The following is a 27763-nucleotide window of genomic DNA, read 5'->3' as shown; positions in this document are numbered from 1 at the left end:
CCTGCAGCGCTGGGCACGAGCCCACTGCTCCAGCCGAGCTCTCGGTAGCTCCTAGGCGCTGTAATTGTCCAGTGTAATAAATAGGTTGTTCATTCACTCGCATGATCTGGACCCTGTGATGACAAGAATTTGCTGTGTGGTAGGTACGGTACGGTGACATTTTCATGCAGTAATGAACGGTGTAGGAGACACCTCTCACCCCCCCCTCCTCCCGTCCCTGTGTGTTTCAGGACTGGGTGCTGGTGGGCTCCCCCTCCTCCCTGGTGAAGCTGCAGGGCTGTGGTCAGTACAGCTTCTGCGAGGGCTGCGCTCAGGCGGGCTGTGGCTGGGACCCCGAGAGCGGGACTTGCACGGATCCCCGGGACAAGAAAGGGTGAGAGTTCGGGGCGCAGGGTTCGGAGATGTATGGTCTTAACAGAAGTGCAGTCCTTTCGAACGAGAGGAGCCAGTCATCCTATCTTGCCCGCTCGGCAGTGAGTAGCTGAGGATCTCATCCAGTCCCGCCAGTGTGTGGCTCAGTCGCACCCGTCCTCCTCTCCCAGACCCGGCTGAAGGCCATCCTGGGCCGGGACTCCACTTGGCGCCGGAACAGTGGCACCCCTTGTTCGGGCTGTCTGTCTGTCTTGGGGGTGGGGGTGGGGGTGTGTGTTAAGCATCTCTAGTCTCCTTATTAACGCGCTCTCCTCTCTCTCTGTTCAACAGGCTGCTCCAGTCCAGGGCAGAGCTGTGTCACGTGGAGAAGAGTAAGTTGTTTTTTCCCTGGGATCTGACTTCGAATAGGCTGTGCGTGCATAATCCCGGGAATGATTTCTCGGATCTGGAGAGTTCTGCGGAAGGAACGATGCTGGGATAAGGACCGGACGGTGCTCGGAGCCGGAGCCGTGAGGGACTCGGGTGCCTGTGTGTTCTGGCAGTGGGCCGGGCCGTGCTGTGAGGAGTGTGGGGTCCGGGTCTGCTCCAGGGCTGACCCCTCCCCTCTCCCCTCTCCCCTCTCCCCCCGCAGGACGCTGCTCTCCGCTGCCGCAGGAGGTGAGAGCGGTGAAGGGCCAGCGCCTGCTGCTGCCCTGCGTGCACCTGTCGCAGGCGGGGTGCCACTGGGTGCACCCCGGGGACCGGCACACGCGCCAGCGCCACGCCCACCTGGAGATGGTGGTGTCGGACGGCAGCGTGGGGGAGTACCGCTGCGAGTGCGCGGAGGGGGGCGCCCCCGGCTCGGAGCCCACGCTCTGCACGAGGGCCGCCTTCCACGTGGTGCTGGGCGCGCCGTCCACAGACGCCGTGGAGGGGGAGCCGCGCTGCCGCACGTTCGGCATCAGCCTGCTGTGCGTGTTCCTGGGAGCTGCCCTGGGCGCGGCCCTGTGCTTCCTCCTCCTCAGGGTCCGCAGGGCCGCCGCGCGGGCGCCCCAGTCCGAGAAGGACGCGGCGGGGAAGGCGATGTACGCCGACACGCCCAACTCTCCCAGCAGCCCCAGCCTGCTGTCGGAGGGCGTGCCCCTCACCAAGAAGAACGGCGCTCTGAACGGGCACACCTACGCCAACGTCAACCAGGGCTGTGAGGGCAGGCCGGAGAGCGAGGCGGGCGAGAGGCAGGGCGAGGAGAACCCCAGAGTGCTGCAGCTCGCGGGGGCGCCCCTGGCCTCCTGTGAGGAGAGCTCCATCTGAAGACAGCGGACAGCCCGTGGAAGGACCCATGCTTCGTCTGAGCCCAGTCTTTGTGTTTGTTTTGCTGTGTCTTGTTTAGCTTCTCCCTCAGCCGGACCGGAGCCTCTGTGTGCCTCCGAGAGCGCTGAGGAGCGCCAGGCCTGCTCTCCTGGCAGGAGCGGCTGCCCGCGCCTCAAACTCTGCAGACTTAAAAAGTCTGCCCTGCTGTGGCGGTTTGTTTCTAGCAAAGCTTTTACTGACTCACAGGAGCCTTCGGGACCGAAGAGGAGAGCCATGGACAGCCACATGTTCCTCTCGTGGAATGATCCGTCACCTGTGTACACACCGGGGGCCCCTCGGCCAGACTGGGGGGTGAGGAGGGCTGTGTGAGCCGCACAGGCCAGCTGGCCAGAGACAGGAACCAGACCACCACCTGGAGGAGAGCTCCTCGTCATTCAGGCCGTTCTAATGCAGATCCGAACCTGCCTGAAGTCACAGTTTTGCCCAGCTGGAGAGACTTCTCTTGCGGAGATGAAAATGAACTTGCAATCAGGAGCTACTGTTCACAGACAGAATTTCCACCGAGACGAGGAGGGTTGTGCTTAAACGGACTTAATCGTAGCAGTGCAATGCTTTCTCACTTGGTGAGCAGTGGTGATCGTGTTCTGTGGAGGTTTGTGGTGCCCTCTAGTGGGGGGAATGACAATCTTCACTGTTCAGTCCTCTTGCACCACACACCTATTTAAGCCATTTTAAGATTTGAGTTTCTGTTGTTTGGCATGTGTTCTGGTTTTAATTCAGTAGAGGACTAATAGGACAAATCCTGCCCAGGTTATTGACATTGCACACCGGTTTCGAGACATGCAGACACATGCATGAAGTTCACAAGAAAAGACTTGGTCTGGGTCTGCTTTGGCTCTGCTGTCTGCTACAGCATGTGTTGTACAATGTATGCTTCCTGCACAGAGTGCTGAGGGAACTGTGTGTTGTGAAAGGGTGGTGCTGTCCCTGAGACAGCTGCTGTGCAATCGGGGACTGTGATAGTGTGACTACGATCACAGTTTTACTTAAAGCTGTTTATCTGAACACTTACCCCCAAACTGGCATCACAGTGTCGGAGCTTTTTGTTTCCAGGACAATAATCTGAAGTCCTGTGTTTCAGATCAGAATGTTTTGACTCCAGTTTGTGAGGGCTGAGCGCCAGTCCAGACTGCCTGCCCTTGTTAAAAACAAATTGTGTTCAGAGTGATTTTCCTGAAGGATTCCTCCTTCACAGGCAGCAGCGTGCCAGCCCTCCTGCGCCCCCTGCTGTCCGGCGGGAGGTAGTGCAGGGGGACAGGACCCTGGAGGAGACCGCGGTGACACACCGGCTGCTGCTGAATCTCACCTGAATTTCCAAATATGTGCCTGTGTTTTAGACAGGAAAGAGACGGCTTGATAAAGAGCTTTATTTTCTACTTGCAACTGTTTTTTTATTATTACTATTTATTGGTTTAAGTAGGAGTTGAGGTTTCTTTCTCTTTCACCCTATTGGAATAAATTCCGCCGCCCTTCTCTCATCATGCGATATATTTCCCGGGAAGTGCCTCTTCCTGCTCCTTCCAGGACAACTGCACAGCTGTGCTCGGCCGAGCAGGGTCCTTCCCCTGTACTCGGAGCTAATCAAGGCTCTAGCCTCCACTCCAATTACCCTATAATCCTGAGAGCTGTGTGCTTTGTGCGTAACTATACCATCTGAAGGATTTAACAGCAGTTGAATTATCAACGGAAAACATCAGGAACTAACCACTGAACACTGAACACACAGCATTTGAGTAGTTACAGAAGTGGAGTACCGTAAGTACCGTCTGGTCTAACCGGTGTGGCACCAGTGTCCTGTGCTCTCGCACACCTTCACAGTGCTGGGACATATTCTGTTAGCAGGTGTTGAACAGAGCGTGCTGTGCTGTGCTGTGCTCGGAGGAGGACCTGCTGCATGTGCGCTGGGGTTACAGACCTGTCTCCAGGCTGGTGTGACGCCCGGCTGTAGACCTCGGAAACCACCCTCAAGCAGCACCTTGCTTTGCTCAAAGTAAAGAACGGAGCCGCGCCCGTCGGGAGGGAAGGGTGTCGGTCTTGTTCCTCGTGTGAGAAAGTGAAGTGGCCGCGGAGCCCGCTCCTCTCGCTGGACGGGCACCGAGCACAAGCGCCTCATTCGGCAGCTCTTGATCATGTATACAGGCAGGGGCGTCCACCAAGGGTCTCCCCGAGGACATCCTCTCGTGTAGTTCTCGGTTGATCCCATTGGCGTTCCCCAGCTGTGGCCGGTGTAGGTGAGGTGTGACAGGACACCGCTTGGGTACAGCGAGCTGTGGTGATGGACGCAGCGTGTTTGTAACAAGCTTGCTAGTGATGTGAATCTGAACCTGGGGTCTCACTGGCGTCCTTGGCGCCACGGTTCGTGCGCCACAAACAGGTTTTGAGACAAACCTTTGTCAAAAGGTAGGATTGGGAGCTCATCTTTGAACAGGGTCCGAGTATTTAATCATCATCATGGACTGTACACCCCCGTGTTTTGTGATGTCTTTGATGAATGAAAAAAAAATTCTGAAAAGTTTGTTGTAAATAGTTTTGGATAAGCTTTTATTTTTGTAATTTATAAATAACGCGTAATTTGTCTTTTGAATACTGTTTTAACTGTTGAAGGTTATCTGTGCAGGAATGTGATTTGTCCTATTGTAAATAATAAAGCTACCTCTCACTGTACACAGTCTCTCTCTGCAGGACAGCTAAAACCATTTCAAGTTTAAAATCGGGATCAAATCAGAACTTAAGTAGTTGCGAAGAAACAAATGCGCTGTAGACATCCAAAAGCTGTTACCTAAAAGTTTAGCAATGTATAATAAATGGGATTTCTCTTTTATAGGAACAAGTAACAGGTTTATTCCATGCTGAAAAAAAGAAGAACGAGAACACAACGTTTCGGCCGTGGAGCCTTCTTCAGGTGTGTGAAGCCTCCAAGGCCGAAACGTTGTGTTCTCTTTCTTCTTTTTTTCAGCATGGAATAAACCTATTACTTGTTCCTTTGCAGCCTACGCATGCTGACGCAGCTACCCACCTTTCTCTTTTATAGCCTATCTTATACAATAATTTCACTCTACTGATACAGTTTAGCTGAAAGATTCAGTATTTGAATGACTTACAATTTTACAGTTTACAGTTTTATAATTTTAGTATAAGCCCAATTTTATAAGTGACATATTTCAGTTTTATCTAATCAAAATCGGTGTTTCTCTGATACCATCATGGTTTTAAATATTTGCCAAAGGACAGCAGTGGAATGCTTACAGTTTCACTCCTGTTTCTACCTGCCAGAATCGAAATGGATATAATTTAGGAGAAGCAGTGGTCCTGTCCTAACGTTACTCCTCTGATCACATCTGGCCCACAGGAGCCTCCCCCTCTCATCTGTATGGTTTCTTAACTAGCACTCCATCCATTGAATCTTTTAGGGGGAACTTTATCAAAAACCCTCTGAACAAGCAAATGTTCTTATTGGAAGCTCTGATGGTATCCATTATCATTGCTGTTCTAACAAGAGCTCTTTCAAGACAGTTTTGCCTTTTGCTAAGTCATGTTCATGTTGACTGCCCCTCAGTGGGAAGATGTCCATCCACCCTGTTTCTGACCGCTTCCTTCAGTTCAGGGTCACAGGGCAGCCAGAACCTAACCTGGTGAGAAACATCTGTCTCTCACACACACACACACACACACACACACACACACACACACACACACACACACACACACGGCCAGTTTTTTGCTATTATGTCTTAGGACAATGGGAGGAAACCCACATGAACACAGAAAGAACATACAAACTCCACACAGACAGCACCCAGGTCCAGAACTGAACCCAGGGCCCCAGCGCTGTGAGGCAGCAATGATAACCACTGCACCACTGTGCTGCCCAGTGTGAGACCTATTGCTCTATTATAACATGGGGCAGGTTGCTCACCCATTTTTAAGTACGGGTCCTGTGTTTCCAACACTCCTCTCACTCCAGTACTGCTCATTATTTATGGATCCCATGGCCCTTTTAAAAATAGAACAGTGGTGGGATTTCACTCTGGGCTTGCATTTTGTAGCCTTCCTAAAGTACACCCCTTAATTTAACAGGTGAATTTCTCACTTGTCCCTTTGATCCGATGTGCAGTGGGTTTGCTGGTGCATAAAACATCCTGCAACACACAGGTGCGTGAAGTGTGTCTGCTATATACAAAGAACAGTTAGGATCCTTTGGGATGAATATCGACTCAAAATATTTCCTTCTTTTCACAAAGAATAGAGTCTTGAGAGCCTTCTCAGCCTGCTGACTGTAGCACAAACTCAGAGCTTCAAGGCACAGCTGGGAGAAATTTGAAACTCGGCGACATACTACTAAATGATGAAAACAGGCTGAATAGCTCCTCTTGCTTACAGTCTTTCTTACAATCCTATGGAAGATAATCAGACACCTAGTGCCGATGCAGTTAAAAGACACTTAGAAACCTAGGCTGAAGCTGTAATGAAAACATTGCTAGAATGTCCTCCTTAAAATACTGAGATTCAACCCACAGCCGCCACTGCTGTGGTCACTAACTGGTAAAAGCCATGCAGTACTGTTGAAGCAGTTCTGGCAATTCTGAACAGGTTTAATATGTTCATTCCAAAACAATCCCATTAAAAGTCATATCTTTAGAATGTTTTATATCTGTGCTCTTTTCTAATGTAACAGAAGTGTACCCTGTGAAGGCTGTTCTTTCTTACGAGGTTGTTTCAGCCTTGATGTTCTGAGTGTCAGTGTGTGAGACCGCAATGCAGACAACTCCAGTCCTTGATGGCAGCTGCAGTCTCCAGGTTTTATTGCTTTCTTTCAATCCATCTCATTTTAAAAACACAAGACAGGCCTAAAATTGATACAGCTGTACAGGAGATCGGTTCCGTTAGGTGATGCAATGCAGAAGAAACTGAGTTGTAAGATCGGGGTGCATCTCTGCTGTGTGAGATGTGTTTGCTTGCCTTACGTGGTTCTTTGAGTGCTAGAGCAGGGGTTGCCTGACGGGCAGCAGCCCTGAAAGTGTGTGTGTTCGTGCGCGTGTGCGGCTGTAATTCAGGTGTGCTGGGAGCTGCCCTCCCCCGCGCCCGCATGGCAGTGAGCTGGGCCCCTCAGCCTGCGCAGGTCCTGCACATACTGCCTCTCCCGGAGCAGCTGCTGGCCCTGCTCCTGCAGCCTGCCCTGGTGGAGGCGGAGATCGCGGGCCCGCTGGATCAGCTGCAGCAGCTCCCCGCGCAGCTGCCGGTTCTCCTGCGCCACCTGCTGAGTGTGTGCAGCCAGGCAGCGCGACGCCTCCTGCAAGCAAGCACAGGGAATCGGGCTTGGTGATCTAAAGCTAAAGGTTCCAGATACTACTCTTCTACCTCCCAGGTTTTTTTTATATTGTGTGCAAGCAGCTTCTTCTCACATCGCGGGGTTTCCCGTGGGTGTACTGGCGCCGACTCTGCCTGTGGTGCTGTGTGTGAGGCTCACTGGGCCCGGTCGAGCCCCAGTGGGAGCCGTGCTGTGGGCCTGCTCATCGCCAGGGCTGGCTGGCACACTCACCCTGTTGGCGGCCACAGCGAGCGCCTGCACCTCGTGCCGGGCCTGGCTCTCGTACTGCACCTTGTTGCCCAGGAAGCTGGCCTTCAGGCTCTGCAGGCTCTCGGAGTGGCGGGCGCGCATGGTCAGCACCTCCTGCTCCAGCTCCTGGATGCGTCCCAGCTGCTGCTGCTGCAGGCTCTGTGTGGGGCAATAATATTCTACACTGCACTCACTCTTTTCATACACACAGGATCCCAAAGGGCTTAACACAGCCACTGGAAACAACACAGAAATAAATCTATTCAATAAGGATTCAAATGTTTCGCTGGTGGTGGGAGTGAAACATGAGAGGATTTAAGAATGATGTAGCAAAAGTTTTCAAGTGGAAGGCAGCCAATCCTATTTTGCTATTGGCAAGTAATTAAAGGGTTTTTGTTATGCTGAGTGAAATCCAGTGGTTTAAAGTGTGATTAAGGGGGTGGATATTCAGAAATCTCTTTAAAAAGTAAATCCACCCCCACTGAACTAGTATTGAGCCTGGATGAGTTATGCATACTACCTTATATTCCTGCATATCAGAAATCTCCAGATTCAATACAGACAGCTCATTCTCTTTCTCCAGGATCTGCCTTTTCAGCACTGAAACACAGAAACACATGGATGAGGCACGCTCTCAGTTCTTTTGTGGATTCAGAGGTGTTATATACTGTATGTAACATCATGCCCATGTATGAGACATCACAAAACCTTTGGTTTCTGCATCTGCATCCTGTGTTTTCTGTCTCTCTCACCAGTGGACTGCCCCTTGTGCGTGTCCAGCAGCTCCTCTCTCTGTCTCCTCAGCTTCTCCAGTTCTACTTGGTTCTGGTCACTCAGACTGATGATGGCATTCTGACGTTTCTGTGTCCTCTTGGACATGTAGGACATGTACTCTTGCTGTCAGTGGGAAGACAGGAGAGCGCATCTACATCAAATCATTGAGACTTGATGTAGGAAATCAATTTTAAATCTAAGGAGTATACAGTAATGGCCCAACCAGCACATCTAAACTGTTTCTGCTTCTGATTTATTAAACTCTCAAACACTCACTTACATTGGAATTTACCAAATAAAACCTGCTGACCTGCTGTATTTCAGCAGCTGTCTTTAGGTCTTTCTCATACAGAGTCCCATTTAGTACAATTGTGGACGCACAGCAGGGAGTCAGGGAATGCAGCAGGCAAGACTGGCATTGACAACACCCAGCTGACAACCTGCTCAACATACATTGACAAAGCCCCTTTGAGAGATACATCTGGTGGAATGTTCTGTAGCTCCATTTAATGGATGGCAGCAGATCAGCCATCAGTCATTTCTAACAGTTCAGCGCATGACTATCACTGGGTACAGACCACACTGGTTCTGAGCTGTGGGCGTGTACTGGAATTACATGGCACTGCCTTGAGATCTATACTGGGATGATCACAAACGTTCTGGCTGGTATGGGAGCCTCCAAAGACGGGCGGAGACAACGCGATCTATTTAGTCACGGCAGGTCATGCCCGAGGTTTCGATTCGCTGAAATGAAGTAGACAAGGTGGGCATCTCCTCGTCTCACTCCGTTCAGCTCAGGGCCTGTCCCCATTCCCCCGAGTCCCTCTTTCACTTCCACACTCAAATCCCACCACACGCGGGAGAATATCCACTCTCACAATGTCAGCAAAAACAGCGGGACTGTCCCATTTTAGTACCTAAAATGTTTCTAAATTATAAAATATTTCAATAGAAAAAAATATTTAATATGTGACATCAAGTCCAATGGATTCATTTCGTTTGTGTAGAACACCTTTCTCCTAACTTATGTGAAACACTGTTTAAATATTTGCAGTGGGTGATTTTCTCATGCCTGACTCCCTCTCCCCCCTCACTCACACTCTCCATGCGCGTCTGGTGAGCCTCCTGCTGCAGATACTCGTTTTCCCGGCGTCTGGGGTGGGGATGGGTTAAGGACATGATCGAGCAGCGAAACGGACAGACATGCCCCGTGACACAGGTCCCCCGGCGGTGTGTGTGACTGTGTGTGCGGTAGCCTGCATGGGCCGCTCTGCGAAGCGTGTGGTGTGTGGAAAGGCATGCACTTCATTCCGATGGAAAAATAACGACTGGGATACATTCATCAATACTATACTGTACACTGTATATTCATCAGCTGAGAATTCATGAAGAAGTAGTGGTCACCTTACTTTTATGACCGAAGATGAAAGAGCCCACCAGGACTGAGACAGAATAGTGACTGAGTTTCAGCAGTACCCTCCGTGGGAGTGGAATTATCGGAATCGGTCATGTGCTCCCCTCAGTGGCAAGCTGGTGTGCTGGGACACAGTGCCGTCTCCCTAATAAGGATACAGGTGCTCCACGTTTCTCCTCAGACTGTTCAGGGCCTCTGTCAGCTGCTCATACCTGGAAATACCAAGCCAACAGGCACAGCTCGAAGGAATGCAGGAGTGGTGGCGATGAGGGCACGTGCCCATTCTTATGCTGTTTCAGACACGCTGGAGTCTGTGGTAACTAGCAGCTGCCATTGACTTGTCTTGGCTCTAAAACAAGCCTCTTGTTTGGCTCTCAAAAGATTTGCCACCTGGAAGGCTGCGTTTGTCACAAGACCACAAGAAGTTCTGCTAACCTGCGGGATCTGTCATGGATTTAATCATTCTTTTAAGGATTATATTATAAAACAATGCATGTGGCAGCAATATTTCTTATGTGATTGTTAATTTTTTTACTTCATATGCAGAAGTTTCTAAACATCCATATCTTTCAGTTTTTATGAAATTCTCCTTTTCAATATTCACTTTACTATTTAATTTATTCATCAGCTATTTGAAATATACTGTATATTTTAAAGCCATACAGTATATGAAGAAGGCATATGCTGTAGCGTAATCCTGAATATCCTACTTTTTTAAATGAAAATGACACCTACACATGTGTAAGTTGAAGTTATTAATATCCTGAAAGTCAGGGATTTAGAAACGCATCTCTGGCTTGTATAACCTTTGTGCCACTCTTCCTATAGTCATTTACAAGGTCAGGACACTTCTCAGTAGGGACCTTTGACCACAACAGGAGCTCTCCAGCATCTCTAGGTGGGATAGCCGTCACTTTGGTTAATAGCAAAATGTTCTACTGGAATGATACTAATTGATTATATGACATACTGATCTTGCTTATTTGCTTTTTTATAGAATTATAAAATAACGTTTTCAGGTGAATATCTTGCTACACTCCAGAATTCATTATTCTTTCAGTCTGAACACGGACAGCTGTACCAGATAAACAAAACAGCCTCACAATATAACAGATTGCCCTCCAGAGGATCTGACACCTCCTAACAGATGAGATGGCTTTCTCCTCAGTACCAGCTTCACCAGCTTTTTCCACCAAGATGTTTGTTCATCAAAGGTTTTCAAGTGAGCAGATGAGCTTCGTTATCACAATTTCAGGGTATGAGTCATTCTGAATCACACATTTCCGCATTACATCTTTTTTTCATAAATATTTGGACAATTCTAATTCACCTACAATATCTGTATACATCTGTTGTGCCATAGCGTTCATATTATAGCATACTATTATGTTAAACCTTTAGAGGAATCTCGAGCACTCCAGGCACTTTGGTCAAATCAGATTTCACTGAATGGCAAGTCTGAAGACCATGAAACAAACAGTCCATGACTCAGTGGGTTTCTTTGTACTCCTCTATTTTCAAACCAAGCCCCTTTCATTCATACAGCCAGAGATTTCCAGGTTGGCCCCATCATCAACAGTCTTATTGCCACTTGCTGTCTCCGTGCTTATGTGTAAGAGTGTCTCCCTGGGATCTTACTCTTTCTGTAGGAGGACCTCCTTGTCAGTCGCTGGCCTCTGCGCCTCATCTGCTCCATCTCCTTCACTTGTTTTGAGCTTAGGGCCTGAGTCCGCCTTCTTCTTGGGCATCTTGAAGGTACACTTCTGTTGGCAGGAGGCACCAGCCTGGGCAGGAGCTGATTAGTCACGTCTATAGAACACATACAGCGTCCCAAGTGATACCAATAGCGATATTGTAACACAATAGTGGATCACGAAAAAAAAAACGTGACATATGAGTTCACTTTTATTCTTTGACATCTAGAAAAATTAATCAGACCCAAACTTGACAGACTAAAAAAGGCGAATTGACAATAAAATACCGCAACAATAATTACACTCTGACACATATGTTCAAGCTGTGCTTCACAGAGTCCTACTTCCTATAGGCCTAGAAACCAAGAATTCTGCCCCAGTAATCAAAATAACAATTAAACCACACTTTCAACAAGACAAAAAATGCAACGCGATCTTAAGAAAAATGGATACTATTCAGGACTAATTCTCCCTTCCTACAACATGGATACCTAAAACTGAATGGGAATCAAATTGCCTATTGTGACAATGCATCACAAAACTAGGAGAGAACATTTTAACCATTGATCCACACTTTCCTATAAAGAAGATGGCAAGCTCTCTGTAATATTCAGATTACCAAGACAGAAACTGGTCTCCAACACTGATCAGAACAAAGATGTCTCACACGACTCAAGCTTTAGAGAAAGAGGATAATGACGATGTTCCTACTCTCTTTTTTTCCCTCTGTTCTATTTTTTCTGTTTATGCTGCAGTCCCTGCCTATGGAGCTGGTTAACGACATCTCTAGAAATGGCCAGTCGCTGTTGATTTTTTATTCTTCATGATGGCTGGTCAGTCCTAATGATTCACTGGGGATCTAACTAACTGCAGTGAATCATTGCCAGCAGCCATATCACCCTGCAACTCACAACCGACAGCCCACTGAAGCTAAGAAGGTGTGAGCCTGGTCAGTACCTGGATGGGAGACCTCCTGGGAAAAGCTAAGGTTGCTGCTGGAAGAGGTGTTAGTGGGGCCAGCAGGGGGGCGCTCACCCTGCGGTCTATGTAGGACCTAATGGCCCAGTATAGTGACAGGGACACTATACTGTAAACAGGCGCTGTCTTCTGGGTGAGATGTAACACTGAGGTCCTGATTCTCTGTGGTCATTAAAAATCCCAGGACGTTTCTCGAAAAGAGTAGGGGTGTAACCCCAGTGTCCTGGCCAAATTTCCCATTGGCCCTTACCAATCATGGCCTCCTAATAATCCCCCTCTATGAATTGGCTACATCTCCTCCCTACTGATAGCTGATGTGTGGTGAGTGTTTTGGCACACTATGACTGCTGTTGCATCATCCCCATTACCTGTAAAGCTCTTTAAATGGAGTGTGGAGGGATTCCCCATTACCTGTAAAGCTCTTTAAATGGAGTGTGGAGGGATTCCCCATTACCTGTAAAGCTCTTTAAATGGAGTGTTCAGAAAAGTGCTATATAAGTGTAAGCAATTATTATTATTATTATTAATTATTAGGAATAAACACCCTTTAATCATCAGTATCTTGCCCTGTGTTTACTTGGATCTTACATAGGCAAATATCTCAAAAAACACCCATGGTTCTAGGCTTTCTGAATAGTTTAGATCTTGCTGGATTGTGAATTTTTGACCAACTTTTCATGGTCAAAAATTCACAACTAAATACCCTGAAATTCACCTCACTGGCAATCATACTGTACTTCAGGAAGCTACCGTTAGAGCAGAATTCAGTGGCACCTTTAGGGACATGTAGACATCGAGGGCATAAGTCTAGACTGGCTAAATCACATCACGATCTTCAGTTTAGCTGTTAGAGCCAAGGACGATCTGTTGCTGTTGGAAGTCGGATACAAGATCAATAATAATGCAAGCAGGGAACAGCAGCACAGACAGCCGGAGGCCAGCGGAAGAGATAGCAGGATAGCAGCACATTGAACAATTTCAGATTTAGAAAATAGCATTGTACAGTTACTATAGATTTCTGTGGAGAACTGGGGCATTTCTATAGAAACTTCAATGTTTTACGCTGTTCTCAAAAGAACAGAAGCGAGGCTAGAAAAACACAGCCCTCATACCAGTCGGGCTATGAACCAATCTGTAAGGGACACTATACTGTATCTGGACCTGTGTGTCTTCGTAAAGACAGTTGTTGAATTTTAGCTTTAAATTAATGTCGAGTTAGTGAACAGGGGAGAGATATTGCACCGTCAATGTAATTCGAAAAAGTCGGCACGAAGATTCACTGTTAAAACGCCGGAGTTCAGGGTGGAAATTATTTTTTCGCAGACAGCGTCTTGTCATATTTACCTTACAGAGCAAACGCGTCACGATTGCACAAGGGGGAAATGTTCCAGTTATCCATCACAAATTTTCAGACCTCTTCTCTTCTCCCTGGTTTCATCAAGGTAAATGGGTCACGGTTACCATGACAACGCACCTACAACACTCAACCGGCGCAACTGCTTTGACGTAATCAGACTGCGTCTGCTCGTTTTTAAAGGGCGCATAAAGTTCTGTAGTGCTTAGTTGAATGTTCTCGTTGTTGAGAAAGACCCGGTAAGCCGCTTTCACAAGGACAGGAAGGTGCATGTTTTAATATTTTGATTTTAAGTTTTCTGTTATCTTTTGGTGTTAATGGAATTCAGTTAGAGTGTTTCTGAACCCAGTCTGCATCGATAATATCTAAAACCGCATATATCGTGTGGTCTTCTTCTACAGTACAACTGGATATCACTCTACAGGTGGCTGTGGTCTATTTTGTGATCTGTCTTCAAAACAAGACCCTTCCATCTTAAATATGTGGAAGTCTGTTGGTGTCTCAGATTAGCTTCCCCTTGTGCACGCTGTCATCTTGGAGAAGGATTTAATATCCTCAAACAGCTTCTGGAGAGAGATGCACTAGAGAAATGTGCTGTGCGTCATGGCTGTCAAAGGTCTGGTGTCTCTTCCCTAAGAAGTAAAGCTCTTCCAAAGCACACAGTGAGCTGTGGGGTCTGTCAAGGGGCTGAAACTGGCCTTTGCTTCCACCGCCACGAGCGCCAGCCTCCTCAGTGGGGCTCTCCACACAGTCGTGCTTGGTAGGAGGCGAGACACACTTTGCAGGGCGTTTGTAATCATCCCTGGCTTGTTGCAGGCTCTTCCAGGAGGAAGCTAGCAATGTGTGGTATTTACTGTTACCACACAGCTCCTTTTATTGTTTTGCTGTGGTCATTTTTACATTATTGTTACTTCTGTGCTATTATTTCTTTTCAGATTCATACTGAGGCATAACAGATATAACAGTTATTAGTTCCTGTACTCATTTGTGGTGTTTTTAATGCCTCTCTCTTTTTTGTTTCAGTACTGAAAAGCCCATAATGTTTTCCTTGAATATAATGTTATAATAACTCTACAGATGAGTGAATAGGAATCTACTTGAAACATGATATTTAGGCTTGAGATACTGAGGTGTCAGGTGTCAGCTTCCCTAGATCAGCAAATAGTTCTTAAGCAGAAAAATGCACTGCCTGTTTGTTGTTATGCTTTGTGTACTGTATGCAACATCATTGTATGAATGGATATCTTCTTCATTCACCTGCTCATAAAATCTGATCATTTACAGACAGCTCTAACAGGTTTACACTTCCTAGACTTCTAGACAGGCTGAAAGAACTGAATCGCTTTCGTCTTGAACAGCGAGGACCGAGAGGGGACCTCATTCACGCCTACCACTTTCTGAAGGTCACTGACAAAGTCAAGCCAGTGTACTTCCTCGGCATCAGCGAAGAAACATGAGCCAGGGCACACAAGAGGAAACCGCACACAAATGCCCTTCAAAGCAGGAACAGGAGACACCTCTTCGCACACATGATTGTGAGGGTCTGGAACAAGCTGCCCAGCCACGCAGCTGAAACCCTGGCTGCAACAGCTAGATGAGCTCAAACTGTTCAAACAGTATAGACACATGTTTTAAAATGTGTTGTATCTATTATCGGGTGACTCTTCCGACCGGGTCAGAGATCAATACCGCTGTGGCAATTCTTCTGTGTGGAGTCTAAATAATCTGCTCACATATATGTTGTCTTTTTCTGCAGATACAGTAGTTTCCTCCCACATTTGTACAAAGAAATGCTATCCATGTTGATTGCTATCTACATTTAGAGATTACACTGACATCTCAAAGCAGCTCCTGCATGGGACACACACGGGATGGGACGCCATTCCATCACAGACACAGACACCCCTGTGCTACGAGGCAGCAGTCATAACAAGTGCGACCCCTTCGGCTGCATTTAAAACGTTTTAGTCGCGTTGATTGACTTGTTGCTATGCGGCGTATTCGTCATGAAGAGACGAAAAAGATTGTTAGTGTTTGGGGGGGGAAAAATACAAATCATTCAGATTACAATGACCAAAGCTTCTCTTTGCCTCTGTCTAGCTTCCCTTGGAAAAAAATTCGTACAATATTTCCTCTTCGAGGGGAAAAAAAAATTCTAAAAGTTTTTTTTAATGATTTCCCACACTGTCCGGCTGCTGCACTGCTGACCAAGGCCGCTAGGGTGCGCCGACGAGCTTACAGTACCCAAATCGTCGTAAAACCAGCCACTGTCGGTGGATGTTTTTCCCCATCAGCGCTTGTGCAGAATACACCTCTGTGGAACTGTGCGAAACTCGATCCTGTCTCCTTGGCAATACCGTGTGCTGCACAGCGTAGCCCCCAGGCCTTGAGGTTGAAAACAGATGTCTCCGTGAGTGCACGGCTGTGATCTGAGGAGACCCACCCTGCGCTCGGACTGGGACAGACCCGGCCCCTGGACCGACACCGGCTGTCTTCGGGGGGGCGTTGAGATTGCTGTCGTGCATGCGTGCGAGTGGGTGGGTTGGTGACGGCCGGTGTGGACCCGCTGCCTCCCAGCACCGGGGAGAAGGCGAGATGGCGAGGCTCCTGAGCGCCTGACTGGAAGAGCGAGCGAGATACATTTTCCTTCCCTTCCCGAAACACGTTCCCGCAGGTTGAGAGTGGACGCAGCGCAGCGGGACTGTACAGCAATGGAGGAAAAGCCCGGATTCCTTTGTGGAGTGGTGGAAGGTGAGCGGATTTTTTTATTTATAAAAAAGATAACTATATATATTTATTTTTCTTTGACATGGAATAAGCCACACGGTTCCATTTCCTTCAATGTATAGTCGCCGTGGAGAGGTTCAGGAGGAGAGTGGCGGGGGCGGTGCCGACATTATCAGTATCAACCTGGACCTTTTCATCGGATTTCCTTCGGTCGCGCTGTTTAAGGGCTCTTGTCTTCTCCTTGATCAATAAAATATATTGTAGAAGGGTGTAGTTCTGGTGCAGCGTTCGTGTGTTTCTAACAGCGCCTGTCAGGCGGCTGAGGTACTGGGACTCAAATCACAGGTGCGAGGCGGCGGTCATCCCACCTGCGAGCCCCCCGCCCCTGGGCGGACCGCAGACGGGCGCGGGCAGAGGTCAGCTTGAACAGGAGGAGGCAGATCCCCAGCAGGGACGCAGTGATAACGGTCACTGATCCGGCTGTCCCTCGGCCAAGTCGCTCCGCTATTCATCCGGACCTGCGCTTATCCGTTCAATCTGCGTGGGTCCATCCCTGCTGCGGTGCACGGTGGGCGACGGGTGCCTGCCGTGATTCAAGTGATGATTAACTCGCTTTCTCATCTAATCTGAGAAAAATTAAAATTAAGAGACGGGCTGTGCATTCACATGCCAACCAGGTTATGATTCATAAAAAAATAAGTGTTGTTATAACTGTTGTTGTGGAAACGGGTGGGATCAACTCTCTGCCATGCAGTTCTTAGCCTTGTTGGTTTTCTTTTTATTTAAAGCATAAGAACCGAGAGAGAGAAAGTGATTTAAACAGAGCAGACTCGACATCCATCCATTTTCTAACTGCTTTGTCCAGTACAAGGGTTGCGAGGGAGCTGGACCCAGAAACCAACAGGCACAGGGCCACAGTCCACCACAGAGCAGACACACACACACACACACACACACTCACACCAGGGCCAGTCCACCACAGAGCAGACACACACATACTCACACCAGGGCCAGTCCACCACAGAGCAGACACACACACACTCACACCAGGGCCAGTCCACCACAGAGCAGACACACACACACTCACACCAGGGCCAGTCCACCACAGAGCAGACACACACACACTCACACACACTCACACCAGGGCCAGTCCACCACAGAGCAGACACACACACACTCACACACACTCACACCAGGGCCAGTCCACCACAGAGCAGACACACACACACAGACACACACTCACAGACACACACACTCACACCAGGGCCAGTCCACCACAGAGCAGACACACACACAGACACACACTCACACCAGGGCCAGTCCACCACAGAGCAGACACACACACACACAGACACACACTCACACCAGGGCCAGTCCACCACAGAGCAGACACACAGTCACAGACACACACACTCACACAAGGGCCAGTCCACCACAGAGCAGACACACACACACAGACACACACTCACACCAGGGCCAGTCCACCACAGAGCAGACACACAGTCACAGACACACACACTCACACAAGGGCCAGTCCACCACAGAGCAGACACACACACACAGACACACACTCACACCAGGGCCAGTCCACCACAGAGCAGACACACACACAGACACACACTCACACCAGGGCCAGTCCATCACAGAGCAGACACACACACACAGACACACACTCACACCAGGGCCAGTCCACCACAGAGCAGACACACAGTCACAGACACACACACTCACACCAGGGCCAGTCCATCACAGAGCAGACACACACACAGTCACAGACACACATTCACACCAGGACCAGTCCAGCACAGAGCAGACACACACACACACAGTCACAGACACACACATTCACACCAGGACCAGTCCAGCACAGAGCAGACACACACACACACAGTCACAGACACACACATTCACACCAGGACCAGTCCAGCACAGAGGAGACACACAGACACACAGACACCCAGAGACATCCCAGAGCCCCAGAGCTGTGTGGTAGCAATGCTGACCACTGTGCCCAGCCCAGAGTGGTCAGCAGCTCCCACTGTGTCACAGCGTTTAGCTCAAACTAAGCAGTGCAGCTGGACTCCAGCTCACAGGTCTGGAGGGAACCCACAGGGCTCTTCAGATGGGCACTCCTGACATTTTCTATTCCTATGTAAAATTCCTAGTGGCGTTTTTCCATCCATTCAGTTTCTAAACTGCTTTATCCAATACAGGGTCTCAGGGGTGCCAGAGTCTATCCCAGCAAGCAACGAGCGCAAAGCAGGATACACCCTGGATGGGACAAGAGTCCATCGCAGGGCAGACAGACACGCACACACTCGCACTCACACACCAGGGTCAGTTTCTCCAGAAATCTACTAGTATGTTTTTGGACTTTGGGAGGAAACTGGATCACCCAGAGGAAACCCATGTGAACACGGGGAGAACATACAAACTCCACGCAGACAGCACCCCAGGAATTGAACCCAGGTTCTGCTAATAAACCAGGGTTATCAGTGTAACAGTGGAGGTAGACTCTGTGAGGACAGATGATGTGTGCCAGTGGTAGCAGGTTGATGTTGTGAAAGAGGAGCCAGACTGATTACTTTTGATGCCCTGTGAGGCTCAAAGACGTCAGTGGTTGTGCATCCTGTTGTCACACATTGCTATTGGCATGACAGGATGCAAAGGTTAGGTGCAGAACTGTGAGGCACTGATCCAGGTCTGCTGCTGTCGGGTAATGAAACAGAAGGCAGTGAAAACAGCACTTGCATATTGGGAACAGAGGTGTGCCTTGCTCATACACGAAGGCTCACACCTATGAGCCCCAGAAATAGGCCTGACCTCTTGAGCTGCAGTTGGAAAATTGTTGCATTTCTCCCAGTTATTGTTAAAGGAGTCAAATGTCAAAATCACCTCTAGATATTTAAGTATAAATTCCTTTAAGATTTAAAGGGGAGCTGCAATTATATGTTTATGTTTTGGGGTTAGAAAGAACAAGCAGTGATGAGTGCATCTCAAACCACAATAGAAGTAAAATGTACACAGTAACTTGTAAAACCTCCAATTGACATCACAAAGCAGACGAGCTCTCCAGGTCTGCGCAGCGCCATGTTGTCGGCAGTGTCTGTGGTTCAGAACGAGACGTAAACCTCTGTTGGCGTGTTGCGGCCCTATGACATTGTTAACAAGCAGGCCTGTGAAGACAGCTCTTTTAATACAATACAAGTATTGCTCACAACTTCCAGACTGTTTTGCCCCTAAATTTCCGCAGGTCTTTCCTCCCGGCGGCTGTCAGGGTGTATAACGCTGCCCTAGGCTCGGACTGTTAGCCCTTCATTTGCTCCTCTATTGACAGCATGTTTGCTCCATTGTACTTTTTGGACAATCAGTCTGTATAAACCTATGCACATTTTGCACATATTTTATTGTTTTTACAGTGACTATGATCAGCACATTTTGCACACACCTATGTATTTATTTATTTTTATTTATTTTGTTTTATAACTATTCTGATGTCTGTTTTGCTTGTCTTGGGCTGGACTGCTGTAACACGTCGATTTCCCTACGGGATTAATAAAGTATTATCTATCTATCTAAATGGGACTTGTTATCTCTGCATGCAGATCACATTGGAACATTTCTGTGGTGAAAAGTCTGCTGCACAACCTGTACTTATTTGCCTTGACTTCACATTACATGACTCATGACAGTGACTAGTGAGCAGGAAGGGCCGCTTCACATCACAATTCTCACAAACTCTCACTCTCACCCGTGGCCAGACCCGGCGTTCGCAACACCGCGGCACTTACAGTACTTTTACAAAGTTCGCGATTTTGTGCTTCGTTTTAAATTTGTAAAAGGTCATCATTTGTGAAATTTGCCATCAATTAATTTGTTACCACAATTTAATAAGTGGTCTGAGAGCTGCAGTTCCCCTTTGAGGGCGGTGTCGCCTCAGGGAACTGGCCGTGATAGCTGGGCTGCTCGTTTGCTCTGTCCTTTAGGATAAGAGATGCTCTCTGACACAATGGAGACATTTAAGTCCCTTGTGCAGGGGTGCATTTAGTTATGCAACAAACACAAAATCAACTCTGTATCTGGGGTATTGTCCTGTCTCTAGGCTCTCTCACGCTGTCCTACCCTTACTGCAACCCTTGGATAGCAAACGATTACAGGTTTTATTTGCCCAAGATGACATTTGCCTTTTGTTGTACTGTCAGCTGGGTGGAGGGAATTGTGTGAGTTGTAGTCTTCCGCCCTACAGCTCATCCGGCTCATTTATAGCCTCTCTTGCCCTCAAAGCGCACCAGAGAAGTGCCTATAGAGAAGGTGGAAAGGCACTTTGGTTACAAACCTCTACGTAGTTGGAAGAGTTTGTAAGGCAAATGTGATGCCATTGAAAATCGAAGTCAAGCAGGCAATGTGGGGCAGCGGTGCTTTCTGATTTAATTGTTCAGTGTCTGTTTGTGGGATGGCGGATGGTCTCTTGGGGTGGCCCCCCAGGACCCAGTTTTAGACATGTTTTAAATATGTGGCACTGATATGATTGCTTGCTGCATATTAAAGATTCACATCCAAGTGTCAGTGTTGTCTACACTTTCCTAACCAGCCATTGCCTAAAAGCACCCAGAGAGCCCAGCCGCAATTTCGTTGTAATAATAATATTGTACCTTCATCTTGAGGCGTGAGAGGCTCGCCCCTGTAATTCCAGGATGAAGAATGGCAGTGTGCTGGAGCTGGCTTGGACTCTGGCTCTGCTATTCTGTTCGGGCTCTCCTTGGATGCTAAGGGCTTTTTCTAACCATGGCATCAGAAGTGGAAGGGTTAGCGGATTCAAAATCGGAAACCAACCTGGATCTTGAAGATTCTTGTAGTGAATGACAGCGACTCTGTGGGAGCCGTGAAGAGGCGTTGTGACAAGTGCCGCGTGTCGTCCCTGGCCTCTCAGAGGGCTCAGTGCCGTCTGGCGCAGCGTGTGCAGAACGTAGGTGTGGCACTTGCTTTGTTGGGCAGCCCTGACTAACACCTTCCCTCACCAGGTCAGAATTCACACACAAAACAAGTGCGCATGGTGTCCACAAGTAAACCTGTAGTAACAATTAATGCAAACAATCTTGATCCCTGTGTCATGTGCAATCACATGTTGAGCTTGCTGTTTTAACACTGTGTGCATCATAGCATGCACAGCAACAGGTACAGCCTCAAGCCAGTTGGGTAGTGCTCCCAGGAGGGTATGTAGAGGTCTGAGCCCTGATCTCTCCCACTTGACCTCAGCGCTCAGGGCTGGAGACCCAAAGCTGCCCCTGAGCTCTCATCACCAAGTGGCTCTGCTATCAAGAGTGAGAATTTGCTCATGGACCTCTGCATGACTTTGGAGACATTTGGCAGGAGCTGTGCAGTATTTCTTAATATTTTTTATTTTGTGATTATGAAGATAATAGAGGTGTTTCTTACTAAATGCAGTAGTGTTTGTGCACATTAGAAGTGAGGTGCTGTGGTTCATGTGAAATGGCCATGATCAGTCCGTGCTGGTTACAGTATACTGTATGTGTGTGCCTTGCAGGATTCTATGGCAGGCCCTGGTCTATGGAGCAGAGGAAGGTGCTGTTCCAGTGGTGAGTACACGAGCTGTGCACTGTGCACGTGCCTGCAATGTTTTCAGGAAATGTGCAGAAACAGAAGTTCAGTAATGGGTGTGAAAGTATCATCACAAAAACTGAAACCTAGTGCAGTGAGGCAGGGACAGGGTGGATAGATACCGTAGGTAGATAGGATGTTGTTGTCGTTTTCTTTTCCTTTCAAAATACAAAGCATGTATGGCACACGTGTGGTTACATTCAGATGTCAACCTAACGAAAAGCCAGGTGCCTGCTGTCAGGCAGTCTGCGTTTCGCAAGGCTGCGGCAGAGCCGCCGCGCAGAAGATGGTTTTCTCATCTCTTTACAGAGACAGCAAGAGTGCACATCTTTCACTGGCCCTGGGCCCGTTCAGGTGCGGTCAGACATGTCTTCTGCACCCCTCCCCCAGTCTGTACCAGGGGCTGCACTCCGCTGGCTGATGTTCATAAAGAGACATCCTGTCTGGCCCTTCATGAAGTCTAAAGCAAGTTCATCACTATCTCACAGTGTCAGTTACTCTTCTAAGGATGACAGCACCGTATATATTGCATTCTCTTAGTGAGGGTGCTTGTGCACAAAACACCGGCATTGCAGCATGCTGTGATATCCGATTGCTCTCTCCTTCTGGAACGCACCACTCCTCCCCCCGAGCTGTCCGGATCTCTTGCCCTAGAGGTTATGGGTACGACCAGAGAGAGAGAGGCGTGGAGGGAGAGAGCAGGCTACACTGCAGGCCCCTCTCTCTCCATCTGTTCTTGATGTGTGGTCACTTGTATGCGCTGCACCTGTGTCAAGAGATTGGCAGGGGTTTCAGCTGAGTTCCAGCTCAGGGATCGGAAAAGAGGAAGGCTGGACAGCAGAGAAAAGAGTGAATCTTTCATTTATATTTGCTTATTTAAACTCCTGAGCAGTGCTGGGAAGAGAGCCTTTTAGAAAGTAATCCAGTTCGACATGAGCTTGTATGAATTCAAAAACAATCGCAATCACCAATCTAATGAACTGATAGTCCATGAAGGTGATGATGAGCACAGGTGGAAAGAGAGCTGGAAGGCAATGTGGATCGTGAGGTCCAGGTTTGAAGACATCTTTCCCCAGAAGGTCAGCTGGCTGGCTCCATGCTGTCAGCTGGGGCATCTTGTTCAAAGCAGTTACAAATATGGAAAGACCCGTTCTGCCCATCTGTCACATGGAGTAGATAGTAGCTAACTGATCTGAGGATCTTATTCAGCTGTTTCCTGAAGGAAGCTGGGATAGACTATTCCACTCTCCCACAACTCTTAAGAGTAAAGGTGGGGTGTGAACCTATGCCTTTAGAAAGACTGGAGCCTTCGGCTTCGACCTCTGAGCCACCCTGCGTCCCGGAGGTTCAGCGAAGGTTTCTAGGAAGGTGTAGTCTGAGTACACCGAGTACAGCTCCAGCCAGCCTCAGAGCTCTGTTGCCACAAATGGATGTTCTTTAGAAGTCATCACTGCATATGCATTACAAACTATACACATGGCACAATGGCTGTGTTTGGCAAGGGTACCCACCCTTTCAGTTGTTCCTGAAATGTCACATTCAACAGGTGTGTCAACAACCTCATGTGTTAATACGACAGGTGTGTCTGTCTCTCTGCAAGGAGTAAATGTAGCCTAAACCTGATCAGGTCAGGTGCTACAGCACCTCAGCTGAAGTCCCCCTGTCCAGATGCTGCTCTCTTCCCAGGCTGGAATGAAGTAATTGTGTCTGTTCACTGCGCCGTCTCTGTCTGTGTGACTGCAGGATGCAGCGCTGGGGGCTCAACACCTACCTGTACGGCCCCAAGGACGACCTCAAGCACCGGCTGCTGTGGAGGGAGGTCTACTCCCCCGAGGAAGCAGGTACTGAGGAGGCAGGGGTCCGCTGTACTGACACACGCCCAGGGGGGAGTCTGAGCCCCTTGTCCACAGAGAAACAGTAGCTTATCGTGAGGGAGTTTAAAAGATCTGTTTTAGCAATAGAAAATATAAAAGTGGAAAATAAAAAAGAAATCTGAGATTTCTGCAGCGGGGAGGGAGATACCTTGGCACAATGGGACAGTGAGGGAAGTCCTTTTCAGTGTTGCACTCTGTCTACATGAAGGGCACAATTATGATGTGATGCATAAAATTGGATGTGAAGGGTGGAGGGCTTATTCAGGTGGGCCACAAGGTGGCACTGTGTTAGGGATGATAATCACAAGCCCATCATAGCTGAGCATACTGCCTTGATGTTCCGCCTCACAGCGCCACCTGGTGGCTCAGCTGAGTTTGTTCCCCACCCTAAATTTGGAAGTGGGCTTTTGCCTCTAGCTTCTTGGCTAGAGCAGAGACAGCACCACCCTTGCCTTTAACTCAGACTCACACTTTCAAAATAACAGATTCCAGCAACGGATGTGTGGAAAATCTACACCGTCTGAAGTAAAAGCTAATTGGCACTGACTGTTTCTTGGAACTGGCCTTTCGTGAAGAGAGAGAGCATCTCGACTGCAGACCCGGCTCTGTCAGGGGGAGGGCAGGACGCAGAGTGAAACGTGAAGCTCTCTCTCCGCCCGAGTGCTTGAGATGACTCCCTTTCTGTGCGCAGGCTCTGGAGGGAGGGGTGAGCTAGCAGTTTTCGCTTTGGCCTGGGGGCGAGTTGAAATGACAAGGTTTTGGAGCGAAGTGTTAACATGCTAGTGTCAGGACTCCAGCAAACAGGGCCCGATCGGTCAGCTGGTCTTGCTAATCTTTTCACAATGAGCTCCGTTCCAAATTCTTAAGATTCTTGTTACAGTAGAGCAGCAGCTAAAGCAGAGTCAGAGTAGACTGCGGCACCCTGGGCGGAGCGGTGGCTCTGAGGCTCAGGATCTGCGCCTGTGGCTGGAAGGTTGCCGGTTCGTATCCCGCGGCTGGCAGAGGAATCCTACTCTGTCGGGCCCCTGAGCAAGGCCCTTCACCCCAATTCCAGGGGTGCTGTATAAATGGCTGACCCTGCACTCTGACCCCAAGCTCCTCTCCCTGTCTGTGTGTCTCATGGAGAGCAAGCTGGGGTCTGTGAAAAGACAAATTCCAAATGCAAGAAATTGTATATGGCCAATAAAGTGATCTTATCTTATCTTATCTTTATTTGGCACAGTGACATTCTCAGTTGAAGTGCTGTTGGACAATGGGCAGAGCCCAGCTCTCCTGATTTAATAAGAGGCCGGTCCCCGGAGACACTTACTGTCTGGAAATGCGAAATTTAAAACCTGGCCTCCTGTCTCTCTCGCTCTCTGCCCCCTCACCCCTCCTCTCCCTCGCCTGCAGCCCAGCTCCGGCCCCTGGTGGAGGAGGCAGCGTCCCGGGACTTGCAGTTCGTGTATGCGCTCTCCCCCGGCCAGGACATCGTCTTCTCCAGCCCCTGCGACGTGGGCCTGCTCAAGCGCAAACTGAAGCAGGTAGTGAGACGCTGGCCTTGGCCTCCTCCCCTCCAGCCTTTCTTCCTCTTTCTCCGGGCAGGCCTGGAGCGGTGTGTGTCATAGCCGTCTCCTCTCTTGCTCGCGTCGGGTCCTCTCTGTGTCTGATCATGCTGTCAGCTGCAGGCTGTCACCAACGCTGTCTGCCTTATGTCTGTCCCCCCAACCCCTTCCACCAGGTGGCAGATTTCGGGTGCAAGGCCTTTGCCATCCTATTTGATGACATCGATCACTCCCTGTGCCAGGCTGACAAGGAGGCCTTCTCTTCGTTTGCTCACGCCCAGGTGTCTGTGGCCAATGAGATCTTCCGGTTCCTGGGAGAGCCGCCCATCTTCCTGTTTTGCCCCACAGGTAGGCTGGGACTGAGAGAAGGGGCTGGGTGTCATCACGCACTTCTCCCGCCAGGGAATCCCTCACTGAGGCCTGGGGTCTCCTGTTTTTAAGAGTGGGCCTTATCCACATCTATAGGGAGCTGCTGTGCAGGGTTTAGGTGTCCACACCGACAGACAAATCAATCAAGTTGACTGTCTTTTTTTCACATTGGCAGGACAGTACTTCTCTCAAAAACTGCTCTAGTCGCGGACAGATTTGAGGAGTAATATTTTGTTCTTGTTGATGGAATGGGAGCCTATCTCCCTATTCTAAAATGCACTCAATAACCAGGAGAGGCTGGTTTTAGCCAAGGGATTCTTCACTCGGGAAAGCAGAGTTCCCTAAAAACACAGAATAGCAAGCTCTCTTGGCAAGGTTCAAATACTGAGCTGTTCCTTTAAAATAATCTGAAAATTGTCTGTTCGTTTTGGACGATCTGGAACGAGGAGTTCTTTCCTTCAATATTTTTCTCTTTCCCTTATTGTTCCCCCATATATGGTACTTTCTGGACTGTTGATTGACAAACACGTACCCAGAACCTTATAAACTAGCCTAAACCAAGGTAAACTTCATGATTGCTTTGATCGCTGAATCTGGACCCCTACTTCTCAGCCAAACATCCATTTGCTTGGCAACTGGAAATGTGACAATAGTCAGGAGTTCCCTGTATTTAGATTCTCAGAGACATGGCCATAGTCACCTAGAGCTGTAATAGTATTAAGTCCTGAAAAGCAGACTCCCAGTTTGAAGTTGCTCCTTCCCATTATGTTCCAGTATCAGCACACTGAAGAAATGGCTCACAGGTACAAGAGAGTGGCTGTTATGATTTAGCCCCGATGCCTGTCTTAGTGTGCCTTTGCCCTTCGAGGTCAGTGTGCTGTGTTCAGTTGTGGAAGGGCACCATGACTCGTTGCGTTGTGCAATGTTTCAGAGTACTGCAACTCCCTGTGCTCACCCAGTCTGGCCAAGTCTCCTTACCTGAACACTGTGGGTGAGGATCTCCTTCCTGGCATCACTGTCATCTGGACTGGTGAGTAAAACTAGCAGGAGAGCCTCTGTGCCAAGACACACAGCAACACACGCCTCATGTGTTAATGTACAGAGACACACAGCAACACACACCTCATGTGTTAATGTACAGAGACACACAGCAACACACGCCTTATGTGTTAATGTACAGAGACACACTGACACTCTGCCCAGTCGGTGCTTCAGTGACAGTATGTGACTGGTTCGCAGTGTGGGGATCTGACAGCGTGCTCCTGTGTCTGTCCGGCAGGCAATAAGGTGATCTCGCGGGAGCTCAGCGTGGCTTCTGTGATGGAGGTGCAGGCTGTGCTGCAGCGCCCCCCCTTGGTGTGGGACAACCTTCACGCCAATGACTACGACTCCAGGCGCGTCTTCCTGGGCCCCTTCAAAGGACGGCCCCCCGGCCTGCGCGCCCACCTGCGGGGGCTTCTGCTCAACCCCAACTGCGAGTTCGAGGCCAACTACATCTCCCTGCACACGCTGGGCACATGGCACCGCCTCAGTGCCAAGCCAGGCCAAGGTCAGAGGGCACAGGAGGCTGCGCTGTGCCACCACATCTGCTGTGAAGAGCGAATCCGTTTGTTCTCCGGGGCATCTGTCTTTGTGTCTGTGGGCATCCGCATGCTCCACCTGCTGTGCAAATATTCGCTTCCAGCACCGGGTTGGGAATCTAAAGTGTGCGCTTGCTTTTGAGCTGAATTACAGCTCCCCGCGTTCGTCACGTTTAATCGAGATTTAAAGTTAAAGATATTGAAATATGACAGATTATGAGCTCAGGTGTGAGAAAGAGAGGGAAGTCAGCAGCCGATACAGCCTGGGAGAACAGAAGCCGGGAGTGGAGAGGAGGGGGGGGCAGGGGGGAGGCAGAGTGGGCACTCAGGTGGGGCAAAGTCAAGAGAGGTGAAGAGAGGGGCAATTGAATAGAGAGGATTAGGAGGAAACTCGTCTGTCACTGAGAGAAGGGGGAAGATCTGATCCGTGTTTCAGGATAATTTTGGTTTTGGATGTCTTTCTGCAGTAGGAGTTCAGAAACCACTCTTTGAGAACGCAGACAGAGAGATTAGTGTGATCATTGCCGTAAGAGGTGAAATGAGAAACTATGTGCGGT

At 48.9% G+C, this 27763-nt stretch overlaps 3 protein-coding genes across 5 annotated transcripts in view; 2 read left to right on the top strand and 1 right to left on the bottom strand.

The window, feature by feature from the left end:
* Window positions 1-4386, top strand: part of sema4f (sema domain, immunoglobulin domain (Ig), transmembrane domain (TM) and short cytoplasmic domain, (semaphorin) 4F) — a 56087-nt gene extending 51701 nt beyond the window's left edge. The window contains exons 12-15 of one of the 2 annotated variants that reach the window (XR_015940018.1): window positions 231-373; window positions 703-743; window positions 1004-4062; window positions 4097-4386. Coding sequence is in view for 1 of the 2 variants with exons in the window: in XM_088638920.1 (XP_088495046.1) it covers window positions 231-373; window positions 703-743; window positions 1004-1662 (843 nt within the window). In the remaining variant the exon portion in view is untranslated. Of the gene's footprint in view, window positions 1-230; window positions 374-702; window positions 744-1003 lie in introns of both variants that reach the window. The other variant, XM_088638920.1, reaches the window with a different exon arrangement.
* A 2114-nt stretch (window positions 4387-6500) lies between these two features.
* On the bottom strand, window positions 6501-13637 carry ccdc166 (coiled-coil domain containing 166). 2 transcript variants are annotated; one of them, XM_088638948.1, is made up of 8 exons: window positions 13484-13637; window positions 11106-11276; window positions 9626-9679; window positions 9152-9206; window positions 8032-8176; window positions 7800-7879; window positions 7262-7438; window positions 6501-7012 (listed from the first exon to the last, which is right to left on the bottom strand). In XM_088638948.1, the coding sequence occupies exons 2-8, from the start codon at window positions 11213-11215 to the stop codon at window positions 6773-6775; spliced, it is 861 nt and encodes a 286-aa protein (XP_088495074.1). In that variant the 5' UTR covers window positions 11216-11276; window positions 13484-13637; the 3' UTR covers window positions 6501-6772. The 2 variants fall into 2 exon arrangements, with proteins under 2 accessions (XP_088495074.1, XP_088495082.1); XM_088638956.1 differs by having other exon boundaries at window positions 11106-11262; window positions 13484-13620.
* A 97-nt stretch (window positions 13638-13734) lies between these two features.
* LOC148679028 (protein O-GlcNAcase) overlaps window positions 13735-27763 on the top strand; it is a 35734-nt gene continuing 21705 nt past the window's right edge. Inside the window, exons 1-7 of the mRNA XM_088638905.1 lie at window positions 13735-16244; window positions 21766-21817; window positions 23583-23680; window positions 25106-25236; window positions 25434-25605; window positions 26558-26656; window positions 26906-27175. Of these exons, the coding sequence (XP_088495031.1) occupies window positions 16205-16244; window positions 21766-21817; window positions 23583-23680; window positions 25106-25236; window positions 25434-25605; window positions 26558-26656; window positions 26906-27175 (862 nt within the window). The 5' untranslated portion in view covers window positions 13735-16204. The remainder of the gene's footprint in view (window positions 16245-21765; window positions 21818-23582; window positions 23681-25105; window positions 25237-25433; window positions 25606-26557; window positions 26657-26905; window positions 27176-27763) is intronic.

The sequence above is a fragment of the Lepisosteus platostomus genome, chromosome 1, assembly GCF_059453375.1.
Source record: "Lepisosteus platostomus isolate fLepPlt1 chromosome 1, fLepPlt1.hap1, whole genome shotgun sequence".
NCBI lineage: Eukaryota > Metazoa > Chordata > Actinopteri > Semionotiformes > Lepisosteidae > Lepisosteus > Lepisosteus platostomus.
The sequence above is the reverse complement of the archived record's forward strand: the minus strand, read 5'-3'. Positions and strand labels throughout refer to the sequence as shown.

What these genes read in the sequence shown, in the direction of transcription:
- ccdc166 (XM_088638948.1), bottom strand. Translation starts at nt 11,215, where the DNA reads ATGCCCAAGAAGAAGGCGGACTCAGGCCCTAAGCTCAAAACAAGTGAA. An exon ending in ACCAGACGCGCATGGAGAGT is followed by an intron (nt 8,177 to 9,151) that starts GTGAGTGAGGGG and finishes TCCCACTGACAG; the next exon opens with CAAGAGTACATGTCCTACAT. An exon ending in GCACAAGGGGCAGTCCACTG is followed by an intron (nt 7,880 to 8,031) that starts GTGAGAGAGACA and finishes TCTGTGTTTCAG; the next exon opens with TGCTGAAAAGGCAGATCCTG.